Source organism: Chenopodium album, chromosome 23, assembly GCF_948465745.1.
Source record: "Chenopodium album chromosome 23, dcCheAlbu1.1, whole genome shotgun sequence".
Taxonomy (NCBI): Eukaryota; Viridiplantae; Streptophyta; class Magnoliopsida; order Caryophyllales; family Amaranthaceae; genus Chenopodium; species Chenopodium album.
The window spans coordinates 30,576,377-30,602,339 of record NC_137856.1 but is presented as its reverse complement, the minus strand read 5'-3'; the positions used below and the strand labels follow the sequence as shown (position 1 = coordinate 30,602,339).

Here is a 25,963-nt window from a genome sequence, read left to right as displayed (position 1 = left end):
CAAAAGGACTGAAAATTAATGCACTTATTAACATTTCAAATAGACAATTACCAAAAAAAAATTAAAATAAACATTACATAATAGGCTAAAAATTGACCTACATGATACTTTATTATTTTACTAGTTTCTAACTTCCAAGAATATCCAATAATATTACTATTGGAACTACACAAACTATGTAAACTGAGAATGAAAGTTGTAAAGAAAAAAAAAAAAAAAACTAAAAATCTTATAAATTTTCACATTTGTAAAATTGTAATGAACAGAAGAAAGCATCTACTTGATTTGCTAGCTTGCTTCCTATTTCCCCGTCATTGGGGCTGGAAGACGATGTAATCTGCTAACTGGTTTAACTGGCTACTTTTGGCGAGCTGATAAACAATCATGAATGCTTTGAGTGATTCGAAGAAGGGATGATGGCCATTGTAAGTTCTTCATTCAACTTCACCGGCAACTGAGGCATTTGTCTCATTATTTCAGGAGTGTCGTCCATGTTGCCACTAAATTCAAAAAGGCACATATGAGTTGATCAGATCCGACATCCGAGTAAAGAATGAAATACTCGTAATACTACTTTCAATTATTTGACCATAACTCCAGCAGTTTAAAACAAAGTGCAAGAAAGTTTACTGCATAATACAAACAAAAGTAAGTAGCTGCAGAAGCAAAAAAAATTAGGTTGAAGCCTTACTTATTATTCAGGAGCTTTTTTATATTGTCATACGCCTGGCGAAAGAGGCTGATGTTCTCCTGTATCTGAGACAGAAAAGGCACAAGGAAGATAAAGTCAAGCATAGCCACCAACAGCATAATGTGTAACGGGTGGTTATTTAAGCGTTGTTCTTCTTAAGAAAATAACATAAACATCACACATCAGTATACAAAATTTACAACCATAATGCCAACCTAAAACTTGAGGGTTTAAATACAATAACTTGCATCCTGTATAAGAGATTTATCTAAGCCATAAATGAGATTAATAGCCTTCATAAGTGTAAACATGTAAAGGTTATCCTAATATAAAGCATTTATTGTTAAACATGTACCTGAAACGATGAAAAGTTGGCAGATATTTGTTGGAAGAACTGTTTATTTTGCTCAAGTAGCTCCCCAACATGGCCACCAATTGCTGCAAGGATCGGCCACATAAATTAGAGTTAAAAGGAAAATAATCTTAGTTAGCCCAATGTCCATGCCATAAGCATGGAGATTGACTAGTAGAAGGAAATAAGTCCATAAAAAAGCCCTAGCTCAGCATCATAATAAACTCAAGTTAGAACAAAAAGCTTTACATAAAAATCATCCCACGATACTCATATCTTTTGCATAAAGAAGATATATGTTACCAGTATGCCTATATCGCATAGATACTAGAAAATATAGAGGAGACGAGTAATGTATAGTTTTCTGAATAATACATTTATCAGTAAGCAATGCGTGTAGAGGCCAAAATAGATAACTTACCTTTGTAAGATATACCATCTTCATCATCTAATGGAACTGCAGGCACAGGATAAGTATGACCACCAGGCCTTGAAGCATGCAACTGAGATGACTTTGACGAAGATTCAGTGACTTTTTCCTGGATATAAGGTAATACTCATCCAAGTTATAGTATAGACAAAACAGGTCATGCATATTTCAAAGCGTAAATTGATGGGAAAGGAAAATTGCAAAAGCAGAAGAGCAGGACAAGGCGATCATGTACAGACAGGATATAGAGAAAACAGTATTTTTTTCGAGACATGTTAAAAAACAAATTGGCAACCATGCGATGAAAATATCATAAACCAATTATTTGGTCAATAGACTTTCTTCATACTTGTATGCAAGATTTTTTTCCTACCAAATTGCATAGCACTGAAAGTGCAAATTAACTCAGAAAAATGCAATGGAACCAGAGAAAAGTGCAAAACATAGTTCAGTCAAAATGAAACACAAGGGAAAGGGAAAACAGTTAAAAGCATAAAAATCAAGTAGCATCACTCATAGAATATAATCAACTAATAAAGTAAGAGAAACATGAACATAAAGAAAATAAATACAAACAGTACCAAGTAGATTGCAGTCTAAGACTCTAAATGAGCCACTTATAAGAAAAAATAATCCAAATATCCAACAAGCCACCAAGAAGGTGGAAGTTGCAAACAATAAACAAGACATAAGGAGTTTCATTATCAATGAAGACAAAAATAGCACCATTAAGAGCTTCTGACAATTCAAAAATAGCTCATGACGAAGGTTAATAGCACTCTACAGCTCAGGAAATGCAACAAGATACCATATGGCTATTATTTAATGATATTCTTACTTCCCGTTAAAAAAATAAATAAATTAAAAGGGGGGGAGGGGGGGTGGTAGTAATCAACCCAACAGAAGGAAGGTAAAGGAAAAGCCATTCCCCACATATCAGATTTGTTGTTAACTAAGGCAGCAAGCAACATGTTATTGCGAACGCTATATTATAAAAATTGTGTTTTTAGATAAAGTTTGAGAATGATACTATGTAAGATTGTGTAAATCTCCCTGATAGAGTGATTTACATTGAATACTATTTATAAGATTATAATGAGAGTCCTAATTATACTAGCAAACAAACAAGGTAGGTAAAGATACCTAAAAAGATACTTTATCCGATCGCCAAATATTGCAACAATAACTGTTTTACGAAATTCTACAAATATTGCAACATTTCCCTATTTGCACATACTTTTGCTCTATCACTCTCCTCATCACATGGGTGCCTATCTATTATTCTTTCTATATCTTGGCATATATAACAATAGAGAAATAGGAAGCTCCAGCACTTCAATGTGGAACATTCAGAATAAAATAGACATCAAACTAGTTTAACTCCCACCCAAGGCAAGCCCCACGTAAATCAAAAAATTACTCAGCCTCACCTTCACCCTGCAAGGCTGCAACAAAAGTACACAACTGCAATGCCATTATGTTCAAACAGCTCTCTCAAAATTTCTTAGTCAAAACTTTCAGTAACTATTATTTCTCCTTTATGAGAAGAGTATATTCTACAAGTAAAAGATACTGAACGGCGATGTCTCATTGGAAATATTCAGGATTTGGTTTAGATTTTAAATCTTATTTTACACTTTAAATGAATAACTGCAAGCGGAAGAACAATGCCAGTGCCATGTTCCCTTGTGAATGGCGGAGCACTATGCACAGCACTCAACTTTAACATAAAAGGAGTTATAGCACCAAAAAATTGAAAATAAAATTAATACTACGTAGAAGAGAAGAAAAAACTAATACGGAGTTTAAGACTAAAAGAAAGCACGGAATGTATGAGCATGCAGCAAAAATTGTGGATCATTAGTTATTGATTAGAACAAGATCGAAACTAACATACCCTTTTATCTTTGTTTTTCCTCGAATGATCATCTTTTCTTCTCTTGCTCATCTCCTTTTTCTGGACATCAATTGAAAAAAAGTCAAGTCAGCATGAAAAGTGAAGTCACCATTGATACAGATAACTTAATCCATAACCCTCCCTCCCTCAAACGGTCAAACCTCTTTCCCAGATGGAATCTACTTCTTAAGATTGTGTACTTCAATGGCATTGATCTGATAACCAATATCTTGCTTTTTTCAATAATTTTTGTGACATCATCTCACATTAACTAGAAAGATATAATAATATTATCACTTGCAACAAAGGAATATGGGACAAATCCACAATGAAAAAATGAGAAGTCCAAGCCATATCAAAGCATTGTCTACAGGATATCAAGTCACTCACACAATCCTTGGAGACTAAGAATTAGCCCCCCCCCCCCCCCCCCCCAAACTCAAATTCATGATACACACATTCACAAATTCCTATACATATGCAGAAAAGGGGGTGGGGAGGGAGTATTGATGCCAGTCAGTTGTTCATATCTTCCTACTGTTTATATTAGGTTAGCATTCCCTTAGGTTTTTCAAGACTACAGAAATAAATCATACAAACAAATTCAAGCTTTAGAGATAGATTAAATATCCTTCACTAAATAGGCGACAATGAGGAAGCATAGAGTTGAATCAACTCATGATAAAAAAATCTTCACAGTTGATATAAAGCGATTAAAGTTGTGTGATTCACTGAATCTTAAATAATAGGGGGGTATAAACATGTAACTTTTCTCTACAAATATAAAAGAACCAATAAGGCAACAAGTGATACTTCATTCAGTAAGGTAACAATTAGCTCCCTGCCCCCCATCATATATTATGGTCTCTTACCAAACTTACTAAAACAAAATGGCTGATCATTAATCCACTATAATCAAATACCGGTCCTGTAGACATCTACAAAAAAAATAGCTGTTTCCACCCTGTTGCCACCGGATTACAAGAAGATCCTATTGGAAACCTATTCAATCCAAGCTCTTTTGATATTTCTTGTAGTGCCAAATCTGCAGATCTAGGTTTGAAAAACACAAATCCAACCCACCATACTATTATAGATAGGTACTATTTTAATCATGATTAAACAGTGGGACAAAGGCAGCAGCAGGGTGTTAATTGGAAAGTGATGATGCCTCAGTAAGTAAGTATGTATACTTATCCCCACTACCAATTGAAATTGATCCAGACAATATCAATAAACAGGTCATCCTTCCTCAAACAATAATACTGAAAGCTCATATCAGCATCAAGAGCAGATAGAAACTACCAACTATCTAAAAGCTGTAAATATCAAGACAAAATCAACTTATAAGATCTACCATCTCCCTTTAAAACAGATGTCAAGGGCTTACATTCATCCATCTAGCGCGTAGTGCCACATCACGGACTGTCTTATTTGGAAGTTCCATAGCAACCTTAGCATAGCGAATAATGCTTGATAATGAAGCATATCTGCACACATCAAGCAAAGGAGGATTTGATATCATATAGAGAAGCAAGTTTGTGCACCGTACCTAAAGTTAAAAAAAATACGCATAAGGGATATACAGCCTCTACACTTTAAAAATGATACAAATGCTTAACATATATCAAATTTTCATAGTTCCTCCACAGAAGCATTACCACCGGTACAAGAAACTAAACTTCAAAAATCAAAAAAGAGACAAATGCTTAACAAATATCAAATTTTCATAGTTCATCAGAAGCATTACTACCGGTACAAGAAACACGGAAAATTCACTAATGATTGCAAATTAGCTTCACAATCGTACGAAAACAGACCAATTGAACAACCTCGGAAAGTTACCAGACAACCAACCATCCTCCTTTTCATCATGACTAGCTCCAAAGACAAGTTATTTCCACCCTATAGACTATGCATTGCAAGTCTAACACACTAAATTAAAATTCCACCAAGAAACTAGGTTCCAACACATTGCTGCTGCGAATTCGAATCACTACTCAGCAAACTAAACATTTGTTACAATTCCGCCTTTAAACCCCAACTCAAATATCATAAAAAACACAGCTAAGGAGCTAATTCTTTACTACATTACAAAACAGTATGCTCATTAGAAAATATTTGTTCATTAGTGGCACTCAAATTCTTAAACCAAAGGACACCCAAAAAGATGATAAAAAAAATCTCAACCCAAATCCGAATCTATAGCAAATTATAATTAAATTCATCAAAAACAAAAACAAAAAATTCCACCAAGAACTCAAGACTAAAAGAATCTAAGTGGCACCAAAATTCCCCAACTCAATTCAGAATCTTTACTAAAAACACACTAAAAATTTAAGCACCAATTTCAAATTATAGCCTTTCAAAGATTCTCACAACCAAGAATAATAATTCAACCAAATAAATTCATTAAAAATTTATAATTAATTAAAATTAAAACAAAAAATTAAAAAAAATAACTAACTGGTTGAGTCCATTTTCCAAGATTGTTTGCTCCTGAGCAGTCCAATCTGTAGCAATTCCAGGATTATGCTTCATAGCTGAACCCGTACCCGAATTATCATGACCCGGACCCGAATTCCCATTACTTGTGGATGCAGCGGGACCACCACCATTGAAAGAGGATTGTTCTTGGTGGTGATTCCCAGATGGGTTTGCACTTGCTGCCATTCCCACCAAATTCGAGACAAATTTCAACAAATTCCCACTTTATAATCACCCAAAAACTCGATTTCCCGCCATAAAATCGAATACCCAGATGATAAAAATGTCAAATTTCTTGATTTCTTCAAATGGGGTTTTGCAATTTTGCAGGAAAAATCGATGAATTTGGGAGAAAATTGAAAAGGGTTGGAAAAAGTGAGGGAAATTCACAAAGTTTTTGGAGGAGAGAGAATGAGAAAAGAGAGTAGAAAATTAAGGGATTGTACGGAAGAAAGAGGAAGAAGAAGAAAAGGAGGAAATAGTAGAAGAAAGAATTTCAATTCATTTGGGATTTGTTTTTGTTTTTTGTTTTTTTGTTTTTGTTAAATGAAAATAATTAAATTAAAATAACATAAATCAAAGGTTTTTTGTTAATATAATTGTTGTGATTAAGGAAAAGGGGCAAATAAAAACAGATGTAGAAGAGAGTGATTTGGTTGGAATCAAAATCAAACTCATATTAAAAAAGATTCTTTTGTTTTTTAACGAGATTATATGATTGATTTTTGTGTGTTTTAGTTAACCTGGAATTGCTGGCTAACTAGCGGATGGGAATCATGGGATATTGGGATGGATGGAAGATACCTGAATTTTAGCTATCCTACTCTACTTCGAACTCGACTCCGATATTAAGTTACCCGTGCTAATATAATCCGTGCCACGAAAAAAAATTCTGAATATTAGGGTTTCTTAGAAAAATAAATACTCCGTATATTGGAAAAGTTAATGGAATATGTGATTTTATTTGACAATAATAATATTTAAACTTGACACATATGAGATAGGTCAATGCACTAGTTCGACAAATAATATTCAAACTTGACATATTATTATTAAATATGTGTAAAAAAATATATATGTTGTATTGTTATATTCAAAGATATTTAACACCAAATTTCATGACTATCAAATTTGTTTTCTATTATGGAGTATGATTTTTTTACAAAATCACGGCCAACGATAGCATATGAATAGTGAACAAAAAGTTAAACGTGCCAATTATTTTGGGATGAATGAGTAATATAAATACATACATTGGTGTTAGGATATTCTGTCTACCTTATTTTTACTGAATTAGAATTATTTTTGCTAAACTTAAATTATATAAACTACTTTTTTTTTTAAAGATAACTTAATTCACTAATTGAAATTAATTTTAATGGAATGGAATTAATTTTCATGAACCAAAATTGTTTTATTGATTATTTATTATGTTTCTTTAATAATACTACTGATTTTAATGGATTAAACTTATTTTTACTTAACCGAACTTATTCATACTATGTTGAAATTATTAGTACTGAATATTTTTGTAAGATGAAGATAAGGGTCTGTTCTCATACGTTGAAATTCAGTTCAGTTTAGTTCAGCTCCTAATTTCCTTCTCTTATAAAATATTCATTTCAATTCAGTTCAGTACGGTTGAGCTCCTAATTTCCTTCTCTTATAATATATTCATTTCAGTTCAGTTCAGTTCAGCTCCTAATTTCCTTCTCTTATAGAATATTCATTTCAATTCAGTTCAGTTCAGCTCCTAATTTCCTTCTCTTATAAAATATTCATTTCAGTTCAGTTCACTTCAGCTGAGTTCAGTCAATGAGAACAGGCCCTAATAGGGTCTTACTAAAGCTATTAGCTAGGTTGTATAGTAGTTTTGTTGACACTTTTTTCATATATTATTATACTCTATAATCTATATGGTATGAAATCAAGAATTCAAGTCTGGTTACTTTTCATTCCAGATGTAAATCCTTTTTTTTTCCAAAAAAAAAATCAATTAATCATATTGAACCAATAATATTTAAAATTTGGTAACATATATGGTATGGTATCAGGGTACTATATATCAGGATTTTGATTACTTTCCTTTCAATCCAAAATGCCTTATAATATAAAATATTGACGTTTACTTTTCTTCGACCTTCTACACCCAAACAATAATTCCGATATCTTTAATTGATCAAGTTTTTTAGTCAGACCACGAGATGGTAATACTTGACATTTCAGCTTTTCATCAAGTGTCGTGCTATTGCATAAACATGTAGGGTTGTTCATGGATTCAACAACTCTGATGCCACTATTTTTTAACCCACTTCGTATTATGATATTTTATGTTTCTTTTTTTTTTTTGTTTTTAACTAGTGTGACTACCATGCGCTAACCATTATGTTTAGAGACAATTAACATCATATCAATATGGGCATATAGGTGAACAAATATTTTTTTAAGGATAAAATTGTTCTCACACTATTCATAAGTGTTTTCTCATAATTTTTTAAAGGTATGGATTGAAAATAAATTTTATTGTCTTATTCCATCTTTATTCTAAAATATCTACACATTTTCACTCACTCACTCTTATTATCACCTTCTTCGGGGTTTACTAAATGTAAATGGAGGAAAAATTCATTAAAATAGCTTTTTAATTCTTATTAATGTCAAATAATATTTTCTCCACTCAAGTTCATTGGTCTTGTTCTTTTCACTTTATAATTAAAACTAAAATTAAATTATGATTATTTGACTAAAATTAAATTATCGTTAAACAAATTTGATACTATATTTGTTCTTTAGTGTTATTAAATATTTTTAAAATTCAAAACTTATTGCTACTAAAGTTAACTTTTTTAAAAATGAACTAGAGAAGAAGCCAAAATTTCCACTAAATCATATTTTGTTTGTTTCAAATTAGATGACACATTTCTTTTATCACGTTTGTCAATAATTCATATGCAAATATCTCTAATTATTTGTAAATAAAACTACACAAAAAATTGAAATTTTAAAATTAAATTACACATAAGATAATCAATCTAACAAGATTCACATCTAATTTACCTTAAATAATAGTTGAATCAGCATGTTTTCTATGTGGCTAGCCATACCGTGTGGCCAGGATTATTTATTCAGGGGTTACTCGGTCCGTCAAGGGTTAAGGGATACTAGATCGGTTAGGGGTTACTCGGTCGGTCATGGGTTACTCGATCAGTTAGGAGTAGGGGTTACCTCTTAATAAGTAACCCCAGTCACACGGGTATGACCAGCCACTTAAGAAACTTTGTGTAGTTGACCATCTCCTTTTTCGTAACCTAAAACTATTATGAAAATTTCATATTTGATTACATATTAATAACACGAAATTAATGACATCTCATCTATTAATTGTCTTATTTTATACGAATTAGTGTATAAATTAGGTCAACTTTTAGTCAAATATCAAATCAGATCAGATTATGTAAAATTAACATCTCCTTTTAATCTTTTTTTTTTTTTTTTCGTTCAAAGAAAAAAAAAACATAGCTTATTTATATATTGTCTTATTTTAATCATATTACTATCTATGTAAAATGAACTTCAGCCCGTACATTGTAGTTTTCATCATGATTCATACGTAGCCAATTAGCCATCTGCCCATCTTTGGGCCTAGGGCTTGAAAATCCCAAGTGGCCAACCTTCTACCAAAAATTTTACCTAATCACTTTCCAATCTTCCATAGTATAGTGCCCAATTTTTCGTATTGGGTCAAAAATTTATTTAATTTTTTTTTTTTTATTAATCATCATCAATGAATAAAACTAATTACTAGTAAAGGACTATCTCAATAAGCTAATAACAAATTAACAATGAATTTCAAGAAGCCAAAACTAACTTAGTATTTGGAATATAGATAATCTAATAAAATCTTAAAAGATCTCTATTTTTTTTTAAGGCAAATCTCCTAGCCTAGTTATAATTCTATCCTACTTGATAAAACTCTATCTTAAGATAATAACAACATAAAAGATAGAATTCATGAAAACTAACAATAATATCCTAAAAATTCGGCAAACTTTAATAAAAGGCAAACTATAAAAATAATGTATAAATCTTGCGTGGACCTGGTTCACAATAATATTATTGTGGACCTAAGGTTTATACACACGTAACTGACATTATATTTAACATAGTGACCCCTAATTTTAATATAATAACTTTATTTCTAACATAGTAACCTTTTTTAAAACTAGTGTGACCATTAATATTATCATGAACTTACAGTACGAAATTATGTTGAATAGTTATCTAATTTTAACATAGTGATCTTTATTATTCATATTGACCATTATATTAAAAAATTTATTTAAAAAATAACCTCTTATAGCTTTTAATGTCACACTAACTTTTATTTCAACATAATAACCTTTATTTTAATATAGTAACCTTTTTTTTTATTAACAAAACAATCATATTGTCTCTAATGTTAGTGGTTCACAATAAATTAGTGTGAACCAGGTCCATTTAAGAATTTGTAAAAAATAATAACTACTGATGTATGAATGCATACACTCATACTCCGATCCCTAAGTCCCTATGTTCCTGAATTTTCAACCCAATTGTTTACCATTAATATATCATTATATCTTTGATGGTGTATAAGTAAAAATTAAAAAAGTTAATAATATGATAAATTACATTTGAGTTAAATTAACAATATATCCACATGCTAAAGTACTTTGTTTCATATATGGACAAGTTTTGTGCCCAAGTGATGCCCAAATTGTCAAACTTTTAAGCTTGAATGTTAAGTACGCATATAACTCGTTTTTATAATGTAAAATATTTAAACATACATATCATATCGCTTATTTATATAACCTAACAGTGTACTTTTATAGTTTTATTTGTAAATTTGTAAATAAATATTTATGTTATTATTAACTTGATATTTTTTTTATTGCACTTAAATTATTTCTAATGAACTGAAAGTATTTTTACCAAACTATGTAACGGTAAACTAATGACTGGAGAGAGGGTAGTGGTGTCCATGAGAAGGGAGGAGTGATAAATTTTGGTCATATAAAGTAGTTTTGTTGATATAGAATATTAACAAATTTTTGCTCGATTTAGGGCCTGTTCATATTTACTGAACTGAGCTGAACTGAACTGATTGGAGCTGAACTGAACTGCTTGGAACTGAACTGAACTAAACTGAATTGAGCTGAAACAAATATTTTATGTGAGAGGGAAATTAAGAGCTGAACTGAACTGAACTGAACTGATTGGAACTGAACTAAACTGATTGGAGCTGAACTGAACTGAACTGAACTGAAATTAAGTAAATGTGAACAGGCCCTTACTCCCTCTATCCCAGAATGCATAAAGCGTTGAACTTTTTTCACTATCATGCATTAGCTTTGACCGTCATGTTTTACTAACATGATAAAAAACATATTTTATCATAATATATGTTGTTAGATAGATATTAATATAAAGTTTCATAATATAATTTTCATTAATATTTAATTATATAAAATTAAAGTCAAACTAGTGTATTGGCATGTGTGCAAAGTTGACCACGTCATGTATTTTACCGCTATGCGCTACTATAAATTACGCTGACAAAAGTTTGTTAAATTTTAGGGAAAAAGAAACTACTCCCTTTGTCCCTGAAAGAACGACCCATTTGGCCTAATTTTAGTCTCAAAAAGAATGACCCATTTGCATTAAAACATCCACCAATTTGCAACAATATTTGTGCAAAATTAGCTTTTCCATATAAAAATTTGATTTTCCATGCAATTTTATTACTTTCTCTCTCTATTTTTTTTACAAAACTATGTAAATTTAACTTTTTAATTTACTTTTATCTCTTTTTATTTAACTTTCTTAATACCCGCGTAATCAACCCAAATGAGTCGTTCTTTCGGGACGGAGGGAGTATTATATTTTTGTAAGAAAATTAGCTCATACAAAGAATTATTCTTTCTTTAAAGATCAACTATGATGATATTATTGCTAGTTCACTACGTGTACAATATATGATTCCCTCATTTACTCTAAAATTCAGAGACCAAATAAAAATCAGGTGAAAATTTTCTGCTAAAATTTAAGACAAAGACGACTTTTTCTTGCGTTCATGAATTGATAATAAAGATATATATAAAATTATTGGTCAAACTTATTTTTTTTTGCCAACCAATTGGTCAAAGTATTATTGCATAACAACTAAGCTAGCAAACAGGGATTGTGCATGGTAAGCAAACTATGCTGCGTAGTTTAGAGGTGGATTTTGTACATTGGAAACCTCTTGGTGTCTCTTTATTTGGTATGTTTTGTATAAAACGGATGAATTGTAGTGTAAAAACAAATTTAGTTATAGTTAGATTGTTCTTTGTAATAACATGCATGTATATGTGAATAATAATCTCTAATATACGAAATACGTAAAGACATGCATGCATATTATTGCAATCCCCACTAGCTAGACCTGTCTATTACTCTATATAGGCTGATAGTTTGTGGTGGGGACTCCCTTACTACCCTACCTTTAACTCACATTCAAGGGGATTAATCAGTTTGAAACATCGGTTCAATAGGGCACCTTCTCCTTATCTACCAAAAAAATAAAACGTGTGGAACAATGCGTGCAATACCCTCATTATACACAATTTTTTACTTATGCTCATTTTATATCCACTTTTTGATCAAAATCTAGTTGTCTATGACTCGTCATGGGAGATACTAGATTTCCATTTTGACTTAGTAATAAGGGAAAAAAATAAGGCATGTTGAGGCATATTAAGCTTTACTTAGACATGTACTCGTAGCTTGAAACTTAATTTCTTTATAACACAAGTTATTTTACACCTTTTTTGGTTCTTTAATGTAAGTCTAATAACGACGGTGGGCAAGTTGTAGGAAATATTTTGAGCTTTAAGAAACTGATCAATGAAATAGATTAGAAAGAGATTAATATTTTCTGATTAATTAGTTAACAATGTAAACAGATTTTCTAGGTAGAAGATTGTGGGAATATTTGAATTATTGGACCATGTAAATCTTATGTCTTATATTGGACACACAATTGTTTTTTTGAAATCTCTAGTTATTGTCATGCATAGATTCTTAAAACATGTAATCTGTAATTTTTGTTTTCATTTGTTAGGCATGCATTTATATGATGACATAAGAATGTTGGCTTGCTACATGCTAATTGACTCAGCTCACAAGTTATATAGTACTAATACACTTTAATTTTCATTATACATACAAGAAGTGTAGGTTATAATTATCTTAAAAATCTCACTTGCTCATATCAGCCATGTGCAATCCCATTTTACACTCGCGTGTATACGTAATTTCACGCATGTTAATGAACAATTACTCTGTTCTCAACCCTACTCCATTGAAATCGCATTATTTACTATCCATTTGAGTTTTTGTAAAATTTACTCCGATATATAAAACCTGCCTTTTTACTTTGGCTTAATATTAAATTATCGAGTCACCACATCACTTTCTTGGCTAATAATTCATAGAAGAAAAGGGAAAAAAAGAAAAACAAATGACAAGTAATATAATTGTTCGTTTCCCACTACCTTTATATAGCCAAGCAACCGTGTTATTGTATACTAGTATATGACAAATATGTACAAATTGTACATATATATCATGGAATTTAAGGCCAAGCAAACAAAACTACTAGAATAACAAATCCCAAAAATAAAAATAGAATTAAATGCATAATTAATTTAATGAAAATACAAGTAATTATAATTTCATGTGAATTGCCCGTGCTACTTACGTTAGCTGAACATGCATGGCGTCTCAGGAGAGTGTTAAAAACACAGTGGCCAATGTGAATACCTTTCGTACAAATAATCTCACATTTCTCCAAGTTCCAATACTAATATATATACTTGGTGTAATTAATTAAGGAACAATAACAATAATTATGTTCACATTTTTATGAAAATAAATAAATAAATAACTTGTATAAATCTAATAATAGATGTACTGCGTAAAGATGGCAAATAGGATCTTACAAACTCTAAAAAAAAATATGGCATATAGGAGACACCAAGCTGGATCCTTAAGTACCACTTTTTATAAAACTTATTGTTCCACTAACTGAAATTTTGTTTTTTTGTTAGGCCTTATATGATTGGATCTTTGGATATACTAAGTATAATTAGTTTCCGATCAGTAAAAAAGTTGTACTCCATATATAATTAGGAATAATATACGTGGATAATTAAGATCATGTATGCTCTATTGTACTCTTATTTGTTCGCATAAATAAATTTCACTTATTCAAGGAACATAAATTCCAATAAGTTTAGATCGATTAAGATTAATAAGGATTACTCAACTTCAATTTAGAATTAAAATAAGCTATAGTAAGCTCAAATAAGTTAAGAAAAATTCAAATAATTAAAAACAAGGGGGATAAAATAATATACCCTAAGGGTCTGTTCTTATTGACTGAATTGAGCTGAGTTGAACATATTAGAGCTAAACTGATTAAACTGGACTAAACTATACTGAACTGAACTGAATATTTTATGAAAGAAGGAAATTAAGATAAGAACTAAACTGAACTTATTAGAACTGAACTAAACCGAACTGAAGATAAACATATGAGAACAGGCCCTAAATCATTTATATAATATAATGTATCTACTTGTATACCTACATGCAGTATCAATTTTAGTAGTTTAAGCGTGGTTACATAACACAAATTATTGAATAAGGATAATTTTTTTTTTTTTTGACAATAACTTTAATTAATTACTAACTTATATACTATCAAATTTCTTTTTACATATGAATCAATTTTATAATTAAAATAAATAAATTGAACTATACTAGCTACAAAGTACAAAGTGTACAAAAGTGTATTATCTTTGTGATTGCATGAAATTACGTGAAAGATTTAAGGGAAGTTTCTAGCTAGGAACAACTTTGCATTATTCAAATGGCCATGGTAGCATAATTACAAAGTTATAGAATATTTTTAATTTGTATCCAAAAAATAATAAATTTTGTAATAAAGAGAATAAATCATTTTTAAGAATAAGAGAGCTAGCTTCCCTAGCTAGCTAGTCAATGCTTGAAAGCCGACTTTCGCAATACAAGGAAAATTGTAGCATAAACAAGCTTAACAACTAATATTGCATGAAAAATGAAGCAAAATACTTACGTACAACATTAAAATATACCAAAACCTATTAAATAGTTACACTAATTGGAGTGTAATTTACTCAACTAAGCTGGCATATTATACTCTATATAAATCCTTTACCAATAACACTAATTTCAAAATCAGTTAAGCTTAGAAATCTAAATTATAAGACTTAGAACACCACTAAAGAGAAGTTTTTAGCCTTTTTTTTCGGGTAAAGAGAGTAAAATGGAGGAAGGCAAGCAATTGTACTTTCCTCTAGTGGCTCTTCTTGCCCTTGTTGTGGGTTTTTTGATGATCGGAGATGTCGAAGGGGCGACTACAGTGCCTCGATACACCTTGACCCGAAGTTATTACAAGAAGACTAACACTTGTTATCATGCTGAGGCATATGTGAAGCACCTTGTGAAAGAGTTTTGGGATCAAGATAAGAGCATTACTCCTAAACTTCTTCGGTTGGTCTACTCAGATTGTATGGTCACGGTAATATTATTTTTACCTTTAAACAACTTTTTTTTTTCTTAAGATTTAGTATGTCTATGTTACTATTAAAGCTGACATTGAGTCGTGCTCGCAATAACTAGGCGGTCTGCCCGTGTTTTGTGCAAAAGGGTTGAGGGATAATATGCTGTTATAATGTTTGGCACAATGAATGTGTAAATTATGTAGGCATGAGTTGTGTCGTGCTGGTTTATGTTAAAACGGGCTAGATGGAGGTCTCTTGTGATTAATTGTTTTAATTTACCATTTATATGTTCTCGTTGTACTTATTGATGAATTAGTCGTTAAACAACTTTTTGTTGCTCATTTGCAACCTTTCACATTTCAATAGTTCAAATTAGTAGGGAAATAAGCTAGGGGGCCGGGGAACGTAGCATAAGAGTCTAAGTTTACAAATCCGCCAAAATTTCTAAATTATAAACCATAAAATTTGCTTATTTAAAAAGTTAATGGTTATTATTTGTTTTTCAATTTTGCATTGACTGCTAGATCTAGTCTACAATGCAGGAAATGTTTTTATTGGGGGTTTAGAAAGCCACAACCCACAAGGGCAGGTAATGAGAATCTATCTTAGATCTCCAAGAATCAGAAAGGAAGCTTTAACCATATGAGCTATTAAATTTTATTTGAAATTTTTTTTTTAGTACAAAGCCTAAAGTAGTGTTAGTTAAAGATGCCTTCATGAATTTTTGTTTGCAACGTAAGTCACGTGCTTTGGTTTTCCTTTTGGGAAAGTACCTCGTTAGTAGCAGTAGTGTAGCGTGGTGAACTGATCGTACCTTAATACCGTACTATTTACATTTTTCATTTATGAGAATCAAGATTGGCCTATTGTTAGATGTCTTTTTTCACAGGATTCGATTCTCAAACCATTGTAAGAGTGATCATAAGAGTATCTGATACAATATTAGGTGATATTGTTTATATAAAATTGTCATATTCCTTAAAAACTTGTTTGTAACGTGATTCAGGGATGTGATGCCTCGATTCTCTTAGACGGACCAGACTCAGAGCAAACGGCACCACAAAATACCGGACTTGGAGGATTTGCATTCATTGACAAAATCAAGGAAGTCCTTGAAGAAAGATGTCCTGGAGTTGTCTCTTGTGCTGATATCCTTCAACTTGCTACTAGAGATGCTGCTTACTTGGTAATTTCTATTTTCTTATGCACCATTATTTATAGTCACATTTTATTCAAATTAAAATTATTCCTTATGGTATATAAATAGGGAGTACTTCGTATTTAATTTATTTCCCTTCATCTCTATAATAAATTTACGAAAAGTATAAGAAGTGATTCAATAATAATAAAAAATAACATTTGACGTTGAGATCTAGGAAGTACTCTGTATTATTAAATTAAAAATGAAATCTCACAATTACTTGTCTATTGAATCATACTCGTAATTTTATTTTATTTTATTTTATTTTTTTTTTGAAGTTGAATATTAGTAATAATATTTGTAATTATGTAATATATATATTTTTTTGGAAAAATTCCAGTCTGGTGCTCCATCATACCCAATTCTTACAGGAAGAAAGGATGGGTACACTTCAAAGGCTTCATCTGTGGACCTCCCTTCACCAAATATCTCATGGGAGGAAGGATTTGCATATTTCAAAGCTAGAGGCCTTGATATTCAAGATTTCACAACACTCTTAGGTAACATCTTCGATAAAGCCTATTATTTCGCCCCCTACTTTATATATTTTTACTCTCATATTAAAGATTCTGAGATAAATGGTTCGATTGATAATGTAATTGATGTACGAACAAGGAGCAACTTAGACACACATTAATGAATTTTACTAGCTCAATAACTATATCACCCTATTTTAATCAATCAAATATTTTAGATTACAAAAAATTTTGGTTTTAAACCCGAACCCTACTCGTATAGACATAATTTTTTTAGAATGTCAAATTCATGTATATGTTGTTATGATTTATAGGAGCACATTCGACTGGGAGGACAAGATGTCGTTACATTTATGATCGCCTATACAATTTTCAAGGCACCGGAAAGCCGGATCCAACCCTAGACACTTCAAGTCTAGAGGACTTAAGGAAGCAATGTCCACAAAAGTACCAAAGAGGCGAACATGAAGGACTGATTGCCCTAAACAAGGGCTCAGATGGAGCCTATAGGTTCACAAACGACTACTACAAAAACATCATGGCAAACAAAGCTGTGCTTAGAATTGATCAAGACCTCTTGTATGGGAATGAAACTCAACAACTTAGTGATCAATTTGCTCACCCTGGCTATGGGCTTGAAGACTTCCGGAGGGCGTTCGCGTTGTCGATGAATCGATTGGGTATCTACAAGGCTTTAACGGGACAACAGGGAGAAATCAGGAAGAACTGTCACAGACGTAATAGTTATTAATCCCAAACCTAAAGTATTAGCTAGGGATAATCTTGAAGTATTTAGTTATTTTTCTTGTGTTAATTCTTGTAATTTATTGTGTTTGAATTTGTGCTTTTGAAAGCCAATAAAATAAATGAGGACAAATCTGTATACTAATTTGTATGATACAATAAGTTAAATCAATTTTTGTCGAATGTAACAATCAAAATTGCATTGATCTCTACAAATTTATTAAACTTATTTTTTTTTTAATTAATTTTAATTTTAAAATCTATCTAAGAAATTTCTAAAATATTTGTACCGTATATTATAAGTCAAGTAGCAATTTATAAATGCAAGTTACTGTAACAATAATCTTGGCCAGAATGGCCACGTGACATAACCAAGGTACTAGGCATCCAATTAGGGTGCATTAATATTTTCATGTGTTAACATAATACGATGTATAGCGTTAATGACAACAGCTAAACAACGATTAAGAAAAAAATATTCTTTGACAAATGAGAAAATTTCATGAATTAAAAATCTTGTCCAAACATCAGCATATATTGGAATACGAGGTACAACTTGAAGAACGAACTTCGAATTAAATATTATCATGCCTTATAAATTTTGTATTTAAATAATAGGTCACTTTTTATTGAGTTGTTTTTAAGATATTTGGTTTAAACACTATATTTGTTCTTCTAAGTAAAAAATTTCTTGCTACGGAGCAATCTTACTTTCAAACTACAATACTCGTAATATTTTAAAGGACACAAAATATGGGACACAAAATATTTAGTGGAAGTACGAGTACTATTTAAAAAGTTCCAAAACACCGCAAAAGGAACTTTTTATACATTGTCAAGTTATTTAACTTTGACGAACAAAAATCCAACTAATTTTAGCTTAAGGAAGAAATTTCGTTGACCAAAATATTTTGCAATTCAAAAGTCAATTGCTGCATTCCAAAACTTGTACTGAAAAAAGAAGTCATTTTTAGGATGGAAGTTCATACTGGGTTGCAGTCGATGATCAACTCTTAAGGAACAAGAACAAATTCGTGCTCAAGCTGCAAATTAGCCCCGCGATAATCATCTGTCGAAAAAATAGCTGCAGAGTCACATATATGTAAGACTACCTTGCCTGATCAGACCACAGTGTAATTCTCTGCATAAAGCATGGCTCTCTGAACAAATTTGGGTGGTAAACCGCCTTTTAGTGGCATGACGTTAACAACCTGTGATGCAATATCAAGAAAGAGTAAGGTAAAAGAGATACTTACATTAGTTAAATACTAGCTATAAAATGAGTTAATACTTAATATTAAAGCCACATATATCAGATATGATTTATCGATATTAGCCAAAAGCAGCAATTCTGTAAGGACTTCAACTCTCTAAGAAGCTCAAGATTGTTAAACCAAGTAGCCAGCAGGCTCAGCATTGTGACAATATCAGTCTTTTTTGCCTTTGGATTTTCTTTTGTTAGAAAAGTGTTCAAGATAGAAGTTGAGTACAGGAAAATAAGTTTGGTTAAGATAAATTCAGTTATGTTCAGTTCAGGAAAGATAATGGTTCTACTACCCCTAAATTCAATTTACAACTAACATAAGGTTTAATCAATTCAAATAACTGAATTAAGTTATAATCTGAGTGCATATAAATTCAGATAAATCAGGCGAATAAATCTAATAATAATAGTGGTTCAATAGTTCAATTCAATGCTTTTTCCATCTTATTGAATTGTAAACTGTTAAGCATGCAATATAAACAGGTTGTTTTGCATATATCATACACCAGCCCTGTCTGTGAGAGGAAGCAGGACAATAGTAAGGTTTTCTGTAGGTTTGGAAAAACAAAGCATCAGAAAATGTGCAACAGACCTTCAATCCACTGAATGTATTCATAGCGGAAAACTGCACAGAGATAGGGAAAAAGGCTGATGAATCTGCGGCAGGAACAGCAAACTCCACTGATCCACTGGCAGAAGATCACAGCTTATGTTAGACAAAAGATCAGAGAGTGAGTTTGTGAGTTATTCTGATTGAGAATCTCACCTACGGTTAGAGTTATCAATTAATAATATGGACCATTCGAACACTGAATTCTTGGAGTCATACCTGTCATTAAACAAGAAATTGTCAATGAACATGCATTTTGTACAGATGCAACTATGCAAGAGTTGTGCAAGTTTCATAAAGGCATGATAGAAGCATAGAGGAGCAATGCAACAGATAAATGACATAAAATTCAAAGAAAAATAGTGACTATGACAAGGAATATGTATTATGTATGTTCTCTCCTAAACGGTTAAACTAATGGCATTTGAAAAAGTCGAACAATTTTTATTAGCAAAATGTTTTCAGCAATGTCGAAAAATTCCCAGCAAAATATTGAGAAATACAACTCACCTCCATTCACCATCAATCTGCCTCACATTTGGGGCCTCTTTGAGTGATGGAAGAGGCACTGATATGATAACATTTTGAAGGTCAAAGTTGGATGATGCTTCATACTCGATGCTAACATCAGTTACATTCCCAGAGACACTAGGCCAACAACTGACTACAAAGGATATATAAGTGTATAAGTATAGTGCTGATAATTCATGAGAGAGACATATTGCAAAAGTAAACTCACTTGTTAATGGGATAGCTGACTCATCCAAACTCTGCATCCTCCATTTCAAAAGGCCAACGCCATCCACGGATTGGCCAGTAGGAAAAGGCCTATTAGGATCTTTGAGCCCTAAAACACTTTCATTGGAGAACAATTCTTTGTTGATGTTAGGATGTGTTTTGAATAGTATGCTTGGCTTCTTTCCAGACTCAACCTACGTGAGATGACAGTGCAAACAACAAGTTAGGTATGTAATCAGTTGATGATCATAGAGCTTCAATAAATGATCATCAGAAATCAATAAAGTCACAGAAATTACAAATGTTCCTTCCTTGCTCTCATATTTGCAACCAGCTAACTTCGAGAAAAGGGAAAGAATGACAATTGCATAGGACCGATGACTTTCAACTTATATAGCCATTTCTTAAGATTAATTTACATGAAAGTATGGATATGAAGCACTAAATCTAGTATAAAGGGGAAAAATGTCCTCAGGACATTGACAATTCAGGATACACTTCCTCCATTCGACTACAAGCAAATTCCAATGCAAGATTGGATATTACAACAGTAACAGTGACTTTCAATCAGTCAATATGTAGCCAATCTTTAGTATGGAAATCTTTCTTACTCTTCCTAGCAGTGTCCTTAGTCAAAGAAATTAAAAATCAAATGACAGATTTCTTGTTTTCTAAGTTGGATAAGAAAGCTGATGTGGAAGCGGATCCTTCAAAAAGTAGTATACTTACATGCAATCTGTGAATCTGACCATCAATAAGGTCCATTAAAATGCAGTAGCAAGTGTTTTAATGATTCTGTCATTGCTCATCTTATAACACTAGTAAAACTGATAAAGTAATAATCTTAGTAACCCCCTTAATTCATTGGCATTTATCAGATAATGGTTACTTTCGCCATATAAACTTGAAGAGCAATTACAAAGTACGAATTAGATGTTGAGAGGCAATATAGCAAGTTTCCTTTGACCATGAACTGTATAATAGCGAAGAAGTGAGCACCTGAACATGGAGATAAGCATCTTTCTCCTCAAGAATTTGAAGTGACAAAGTCCCTTGAACATCAAAGTTAGCAAGCCCACCATCTCTTTTGAGCGTCACAAAAAGCTTCTCCTCAACAACTAGTGTAATTGGATCAGAGGGTGGTGGAACAACAGCCCTAGATTTAATCAGACTTGGCTGCAAGTCCTCAATAATTTCTTCACCTTCGGCTTTCAAGGACTGCAAGAACTGATTTGTTCTTTGGTTTTTACCAAGCTGCATTCCTTGACCCTTAAATGTAGCTGCATTCCAAAGCTACCAGATGGTTAAAAAGTCTTTAAAAGAGATAAAAGTTCCAGGACACAATAAAGTGATATGCAGAAATTGATGTTATCCATAGTGCTACGCATTAACATAGATTTAAGCACCAAAACAAAGAGATTATGGACTATAAGGATGCATAAAGGGATGAAGAAGGATGATTAGCAAAGAACAAGCTATATATGACTGATTTAATGCTGATTACAGCTTTGCCAATGTTTCGAGAGGAATGACCCAATTTTGAGTTTGCTCTGTGGTGTGCAAATTCTGGCAACTCTGATTCAAACCATATGTTTAGAATGATCACACAAGAAAATTTCTTCTGTCACCTGCAGATGGATCCCATAACAAATGAAGCAGATGACAAATCACACAATACAAACCTTTGGGCTGGTTGGAGTAGGAGTCCAGATCAGTACATGATCCAAAAGCTGAAAGCCCAGAGGCATTTCCAGATCCACTGTTGCTACTTGATATGCTGAGATCATCCAAAGAACGTTCGATTAATACAGAACCCATTGATTGTAGAGACATGAAGCCTCCTTTCCCACCTTTGTTACTCTCAGCCTGCAGAGTACCGTATAAGAGTTACTTGGATAGAGAGACCTTTAGAACAGTGAAGCATGTAGACATTTGGCAAACACAAGCACATTACAGCACAAAACTGGGAAAAAATAACAGGGAAAAGAAAAAAAAAAAAAAAAATCAGATGGAGCTTCTCTCCCAGGCAACATACCTTGCTCTTATCGATGTCAATTGCTTTGCGCTTCATGATTTCTTTTGTTTCTTTTATTTTGTTCTGCAACACTATTTTGTGCACTTTCTCTTCCTCACTTTCCATCTCACAAAATTGCTTAACCTGTGTGACTGTGACATTTTCTCTGTGCCCCAACGATATGACTTCATCGAATGCAAAAATTAGCTCAAAAGCCATCTTGCAAATCCCTTCTTCGTCTAATGAAAATGCAAATTCAGGTATCTAGATGTGATATAAGGAATTAACAAACTAGTTCATCCCAGCATGCATTTACCGTAATCTAAGAGTTAGTAATTCTAATCCCCACCCCCCTAACAAAAAGAAAGGGTGCAGCTAAGGTGTAAGGTCTTCTAGAGAAATAAAACAAACTAAACCTGCTACATACAGATTCTAATGAATTCATCTGTTACCAAAGAGTACAGGAAAGGATACAAGCTTTGAAAGCATCCTCAAAGTCTCCAAATCTTCTAATATGTTGCTCAGCTTACTTGTCAAGAGAATCAAATAAATGGTTTCTATTGGCTGATAGACATAGCGAACATCATCAGTCTCAACGTAGGTGTGCTGCTTTCCCGTTCCAATCAATTTTGGGAAAGCTGCCAGGAGTCCTTCAACTCTTATCTGACTTATGTTTACAGACTGTCTTGATAAAAGTGCTGAGAAAACCAACAAAAAAGGTTATAAAAGGTATAATCTCAAAAAGGAATTTGGAAATATGTCATTTAAGATAGATTTTATGAGAAAACTTAGATGGAAAATACATTCACGCACACACACCCCAACACCAACAGTACTCAGGCATCTATAGGAGCTCCTACATGACTACATCAATACAAGGCAAGGGTGGTCTTAGGCCCATCACCCTTCGATGACAGGAGGCATTTATTTTATTATTTCTTTCCGTGATCAGTATATATAAACAACGTACCTTTTCCAGATTTACTTGTAATGGAAGCTGCAAGGACAACCTGCAGTAGGAAGGTGAAGTTCGTTCAGTGCACAAAAAGGATTATTATTTTCATTGAAAGAGTTTAATGAATTAGCATTTCTACGCAATTTTGAATCCTAGCAGCACGACAGGTGACTACAGGAAAAAGCTACCTGCCTACCGCCTCCTCCATAAAAAGAATGTTGTCACTTGTGGAAAAACAGCTCAGTAGGCATAATGCAAATATGTAGCAACCACAAATAATACAAAAATATTCTCTAATAAACTATATTCATCCCACAATGACCACCAAAAATACAAGTTCTTCCAAGAACGAAGTAAGGTATTCTTGTTTCCTTTGATTATATGATCAGTCTCCCAATGGCATCAGATATATACTACAAGTCTACAACAAAAGCGATAAGGCCTAACGCGTACTGAGACATGTCACTATCAGGAAACGAAACATGCTTAAAATAAGTAGGCATCAATTTGTTTATATACACAATAAAGAGATCAAGTAACACATTTACCATCTTTTAGCCCTGAAATGATCCAAGGTAACCAACAGACTGAAAATCTTTTTCTTTAAACAGTATGACCCTGCAAAAAGCACAGAAAAATTTCATTAGACAAACCAAAGTTCAACCTCAAACAGAATTTTGCTTGAAATTACGCATTAAGCAGATTCATCAACAATTCTGTACAATAAAGATTATAATAACACCATATCAATAGCTAATGATAAAAAATTTCTTACATAAATACATCATCAATTCAAATACATATTACTCATATAAATCAAGTAATGAACTAATGACTATAGGTTAACATAACATTATATTAACAATTTTAAAAATTTCATCAAAATACTAAACAAATCTCTTAATCACCCATTAGATAAAAAAGTTTGCAAATTTAAGAATATTACCGAGTAAGAATTACAAACAAATCGACGGAAAAATGGAGTCTTTATTCCGAATAAACTATGACATTATGCCATTACACATCAAATTTGATGGGTATAATGCAAAACGTTACATAATTGGCAAACATTCAAAAAAATTAGTACTAATTTATAACACAATCATAAATTAGAATCTGGGTTATTAAGATTGCACGAACCTGAAGAGAATTATGAGAGGCAGATAGTATTGTGTCTTTCATCAAATGTCAAGAGAATAGGAGGAAAGTATACATACATTTCATTTGAATATAAGTAATAAGTGTATTTTTGGAAAAGAGTGATCCCAGTTTACATAAACACGTAGTATTCCAATTACCAAATTGAAACGGCTGAATAGGGGGTCTAATAAGGTAACGAGGACTAACATAGTAACAATGTAAGTATGTAACATACTTAAGTTGCACAAAAGGTCCGGACCAGATACGGACATGTAAAACTTGAAAAAAGCCGGAAAACAATGAACATGTGTCTTATACGGATTATTTGTTTAGAATGTGTAACATTGCAGTCTTCAAAAAAAAAAAAAAAATAGAATGTGTAACATTGCACGTACGTACTAAAGAATTTTGGTTTGACCAAACCAAAATTCTGAAAATAAATTGGACGTTTGATTTTAGAGGTCAAATATATATGTTCACTTGTCCTAGACTCCTAGTTGTATATGTGTTCAATATTATGTGTCACGTACACCATATGCTTGTTGGATAGTTTGTCCATGCATCCTAGGCAATAACAAACCTACCTTATTCGACGTATGGCTAAATAAAACTATGAATCCCGTCCAATTGTTTTGCAATGAGACAATGCGTCAACAAACTATTCCATAGTCAAAGCTTGTTTGTTAAGTATATGAACATACATGTACAAGAGATATGGAATTTTCTTTAAAATGAGCCAAACTTGAACAACTTTTCATTAATGTTTGCGAACCAAGGTTCGATTTAGTTTTGTTTAGCTCATTCCTTCCAAAATAACACGGCAAGAATTTTTAAAACTCAAAACTCATCTGTTACAATATCATTTTCTATTAATTTGCTAGATTTCCATTTTTGAGGCCATTATAGATACCCTACAATTTGATTAATCTGATAACTACCTTGTTTAAAGGTTGATGTATGTTGAATTCTCAGTTTATGTTTGATATTGTAAAAGTATATATCAAGACACGTCTTTTGAAAAATGGGCAAGTATTTAAAAGAAACTTGATGTTCAACATATACTTTTACAAGCTTTGAATGTTATGTGCTCTCTCTATTACTCTTGATTCCGTGAATAATGTGAAACGGGCGCTAATTTATGGGCAGTAATTTCACTCAACACAACCACATATTACATATATTAAAATCTTAAGGATATCAATTAGCACAGTTGATTAAAGTTTTGAACACTGGTAAATCCGCTAGCAAAAAACTTCAGAATATATCCTGTCTATACCAAAATAAAGTACTCGTATTAGAAAAAATAAAAAGGCATATCTTTAAATTTAGCTCATA

The 25,963-nt window shown here is 32.1% G+C and overlaps 3 protein-coding genes across 3 annotated transcripts; 1 reads left to right on the top strand and 2 right to left on the bottom strand.

The window, feature by feature from the left end:
• Positions 1-78: 78 nt before the first annotated feature.
• LOC145608275 (uncharacterized) lies at positions 79-6,322 on the bottom strand. The gene is made up of 7 exons (XM_081663888.1): positions 5,838-6,322; positions 4,761-4,860; positions 3,371-3,430; positions 1,465-1,582; positions 1,047-1,129; positions 692-756; positions 79-500 (listed from the first exon to the last, which is right to left on the bottom strand). The coding sequence occupies exons 1-7, from the start codon at positions 6,041-6,043 to the stop codon at positions 383-385; spliced, it is 750 nt and encodes a 249-aa protein (XP_081520014.1). The 5' UTR covers positions 6,044-6,322; the 3' UTR covers positions 79-382.
• Positions 6,323-15,243: 8,921 nt separating this feature from the next.
• Positions 15,244-18,117, top strand: LOC145609540 (putative peroxidase 61). Its single transcript, XM_081664999.1, has 4 exons — positions 15,244-15,503; positions 16,493-16,672; positions 17,028-17,187; positions 17,478-18,117. The coding sequence occupies exons 1-4, from the start codon at positions 15,249-15,251 to the stop codon at positions 17,912-17,914; spliced, it is 1,032 nt and encodes a 343-aa protein (XP_081521125.1). The 5' UTR covers positions 15,244-15,248; the 3' UTR covers positions 17,915-18,117.
• Positions 18,118-18,896: 779 nt separating this feature from the next.
• LOC145607353 (coatomer subunit delta-1-like) lies at positions 18,897-24,400 on the bottom strand. Its single transcript, XM_081663031.1, has 13 exons — positions 24,397-24,400; positions 24,037-24,106; positions 23,914-23,953; positions 23,504-23,543; positions 23,008-23,231; positions 22,555-22,797; positions 22,191-22,385; positions 21,519-21,812; positions 20,521-20,713; positions 20,292-20,445; positions 19,938-20,000; positions 19,764-19,860; positions 18,897-19,118 (listed from the first exon to the last, which is right to left on the bottom strand). Exons 1-13 carry the CDS (start codon positions 24,398-24,400, stop codon positions 19,029-19,031), a joined length of 1,707 nt encoding a protein of 568 aa, XP_081519157.1. The 3' UTR covers positions 18,897-19,028.
• Between the last annotated feature and the right edge of the window lie 1,563 nt (positions 24,401-25,963).

What these genes read in the sequence shown, in the direction of transcription:
- LOC145608275 (XM_081663888.1), bottom strand. Translation starts at nt 6,043, where the DNA reads ATGGCAGCAAGTGCAAACCCATCTGGGAATCACCACCAAGAACAATCC. An exon ending in TACGCGCTAGATGGATGAAT is followed by an intron (nt 3,431 to 4,760) that starts GTAAGCCCTTGA and finishes ATTGATGTCCAG; the next exon opens with AAAAAGGAGATGAGCAAGAG. An exon ending in GGAAAAACAAAGATAAAAGG is followed by an intron (nt 1,583 to 3,370) that starts GTATGTTAGTTT and finishes CCTTATATCCAG; the next exon opens with GAAAAAGTCACTGAATCTTC.
- LOC145609540 (XM_081664999.1), top strand. Translation starts at nt 15,249, where the DNA reads ATGGAGGAAGGCAAGCAATTGTACTTTCCTCTAGTGGCTCTTCTTGCC. An exon ending in ACTCAGATTGTATGGTCACG is followed by an intron (nt 15,504 to 16,492) that starts GTAATATTATTT and finishes AACGTGATTCAG; the next exon opens with GGATGTGATGCCTCGATTCT. An exon ending in AGATTTCACAACACTCTTAG is followed by an intron (nt 17,188 to 17,477) that starts GTAACATCTTCG and finishes TATGATTTATAG; the next exon opens with GAGCACATTCGACTGGGAGG.
- LOC145607353 (XM_081663031.1), bottom strand. An exon ending in TACAAGTAAATCTGGAAAAG is followed by an intron (nt 23,232 to 23,503) that starts GTACGTTGTTTA and finishes TGGTTTTCTCAG; the next exon opens with CACTTTTATCAAGACAGTCT. An exon ending in ATGCTTATCTCCATGTTCAG is followed by an intron (nt 20,714 to 21,518) that starts GTGCTCACTTCT and finishes CATCTCACGTAG; the next exon opens with GTTGAGTCTGGAAAGAAGCC.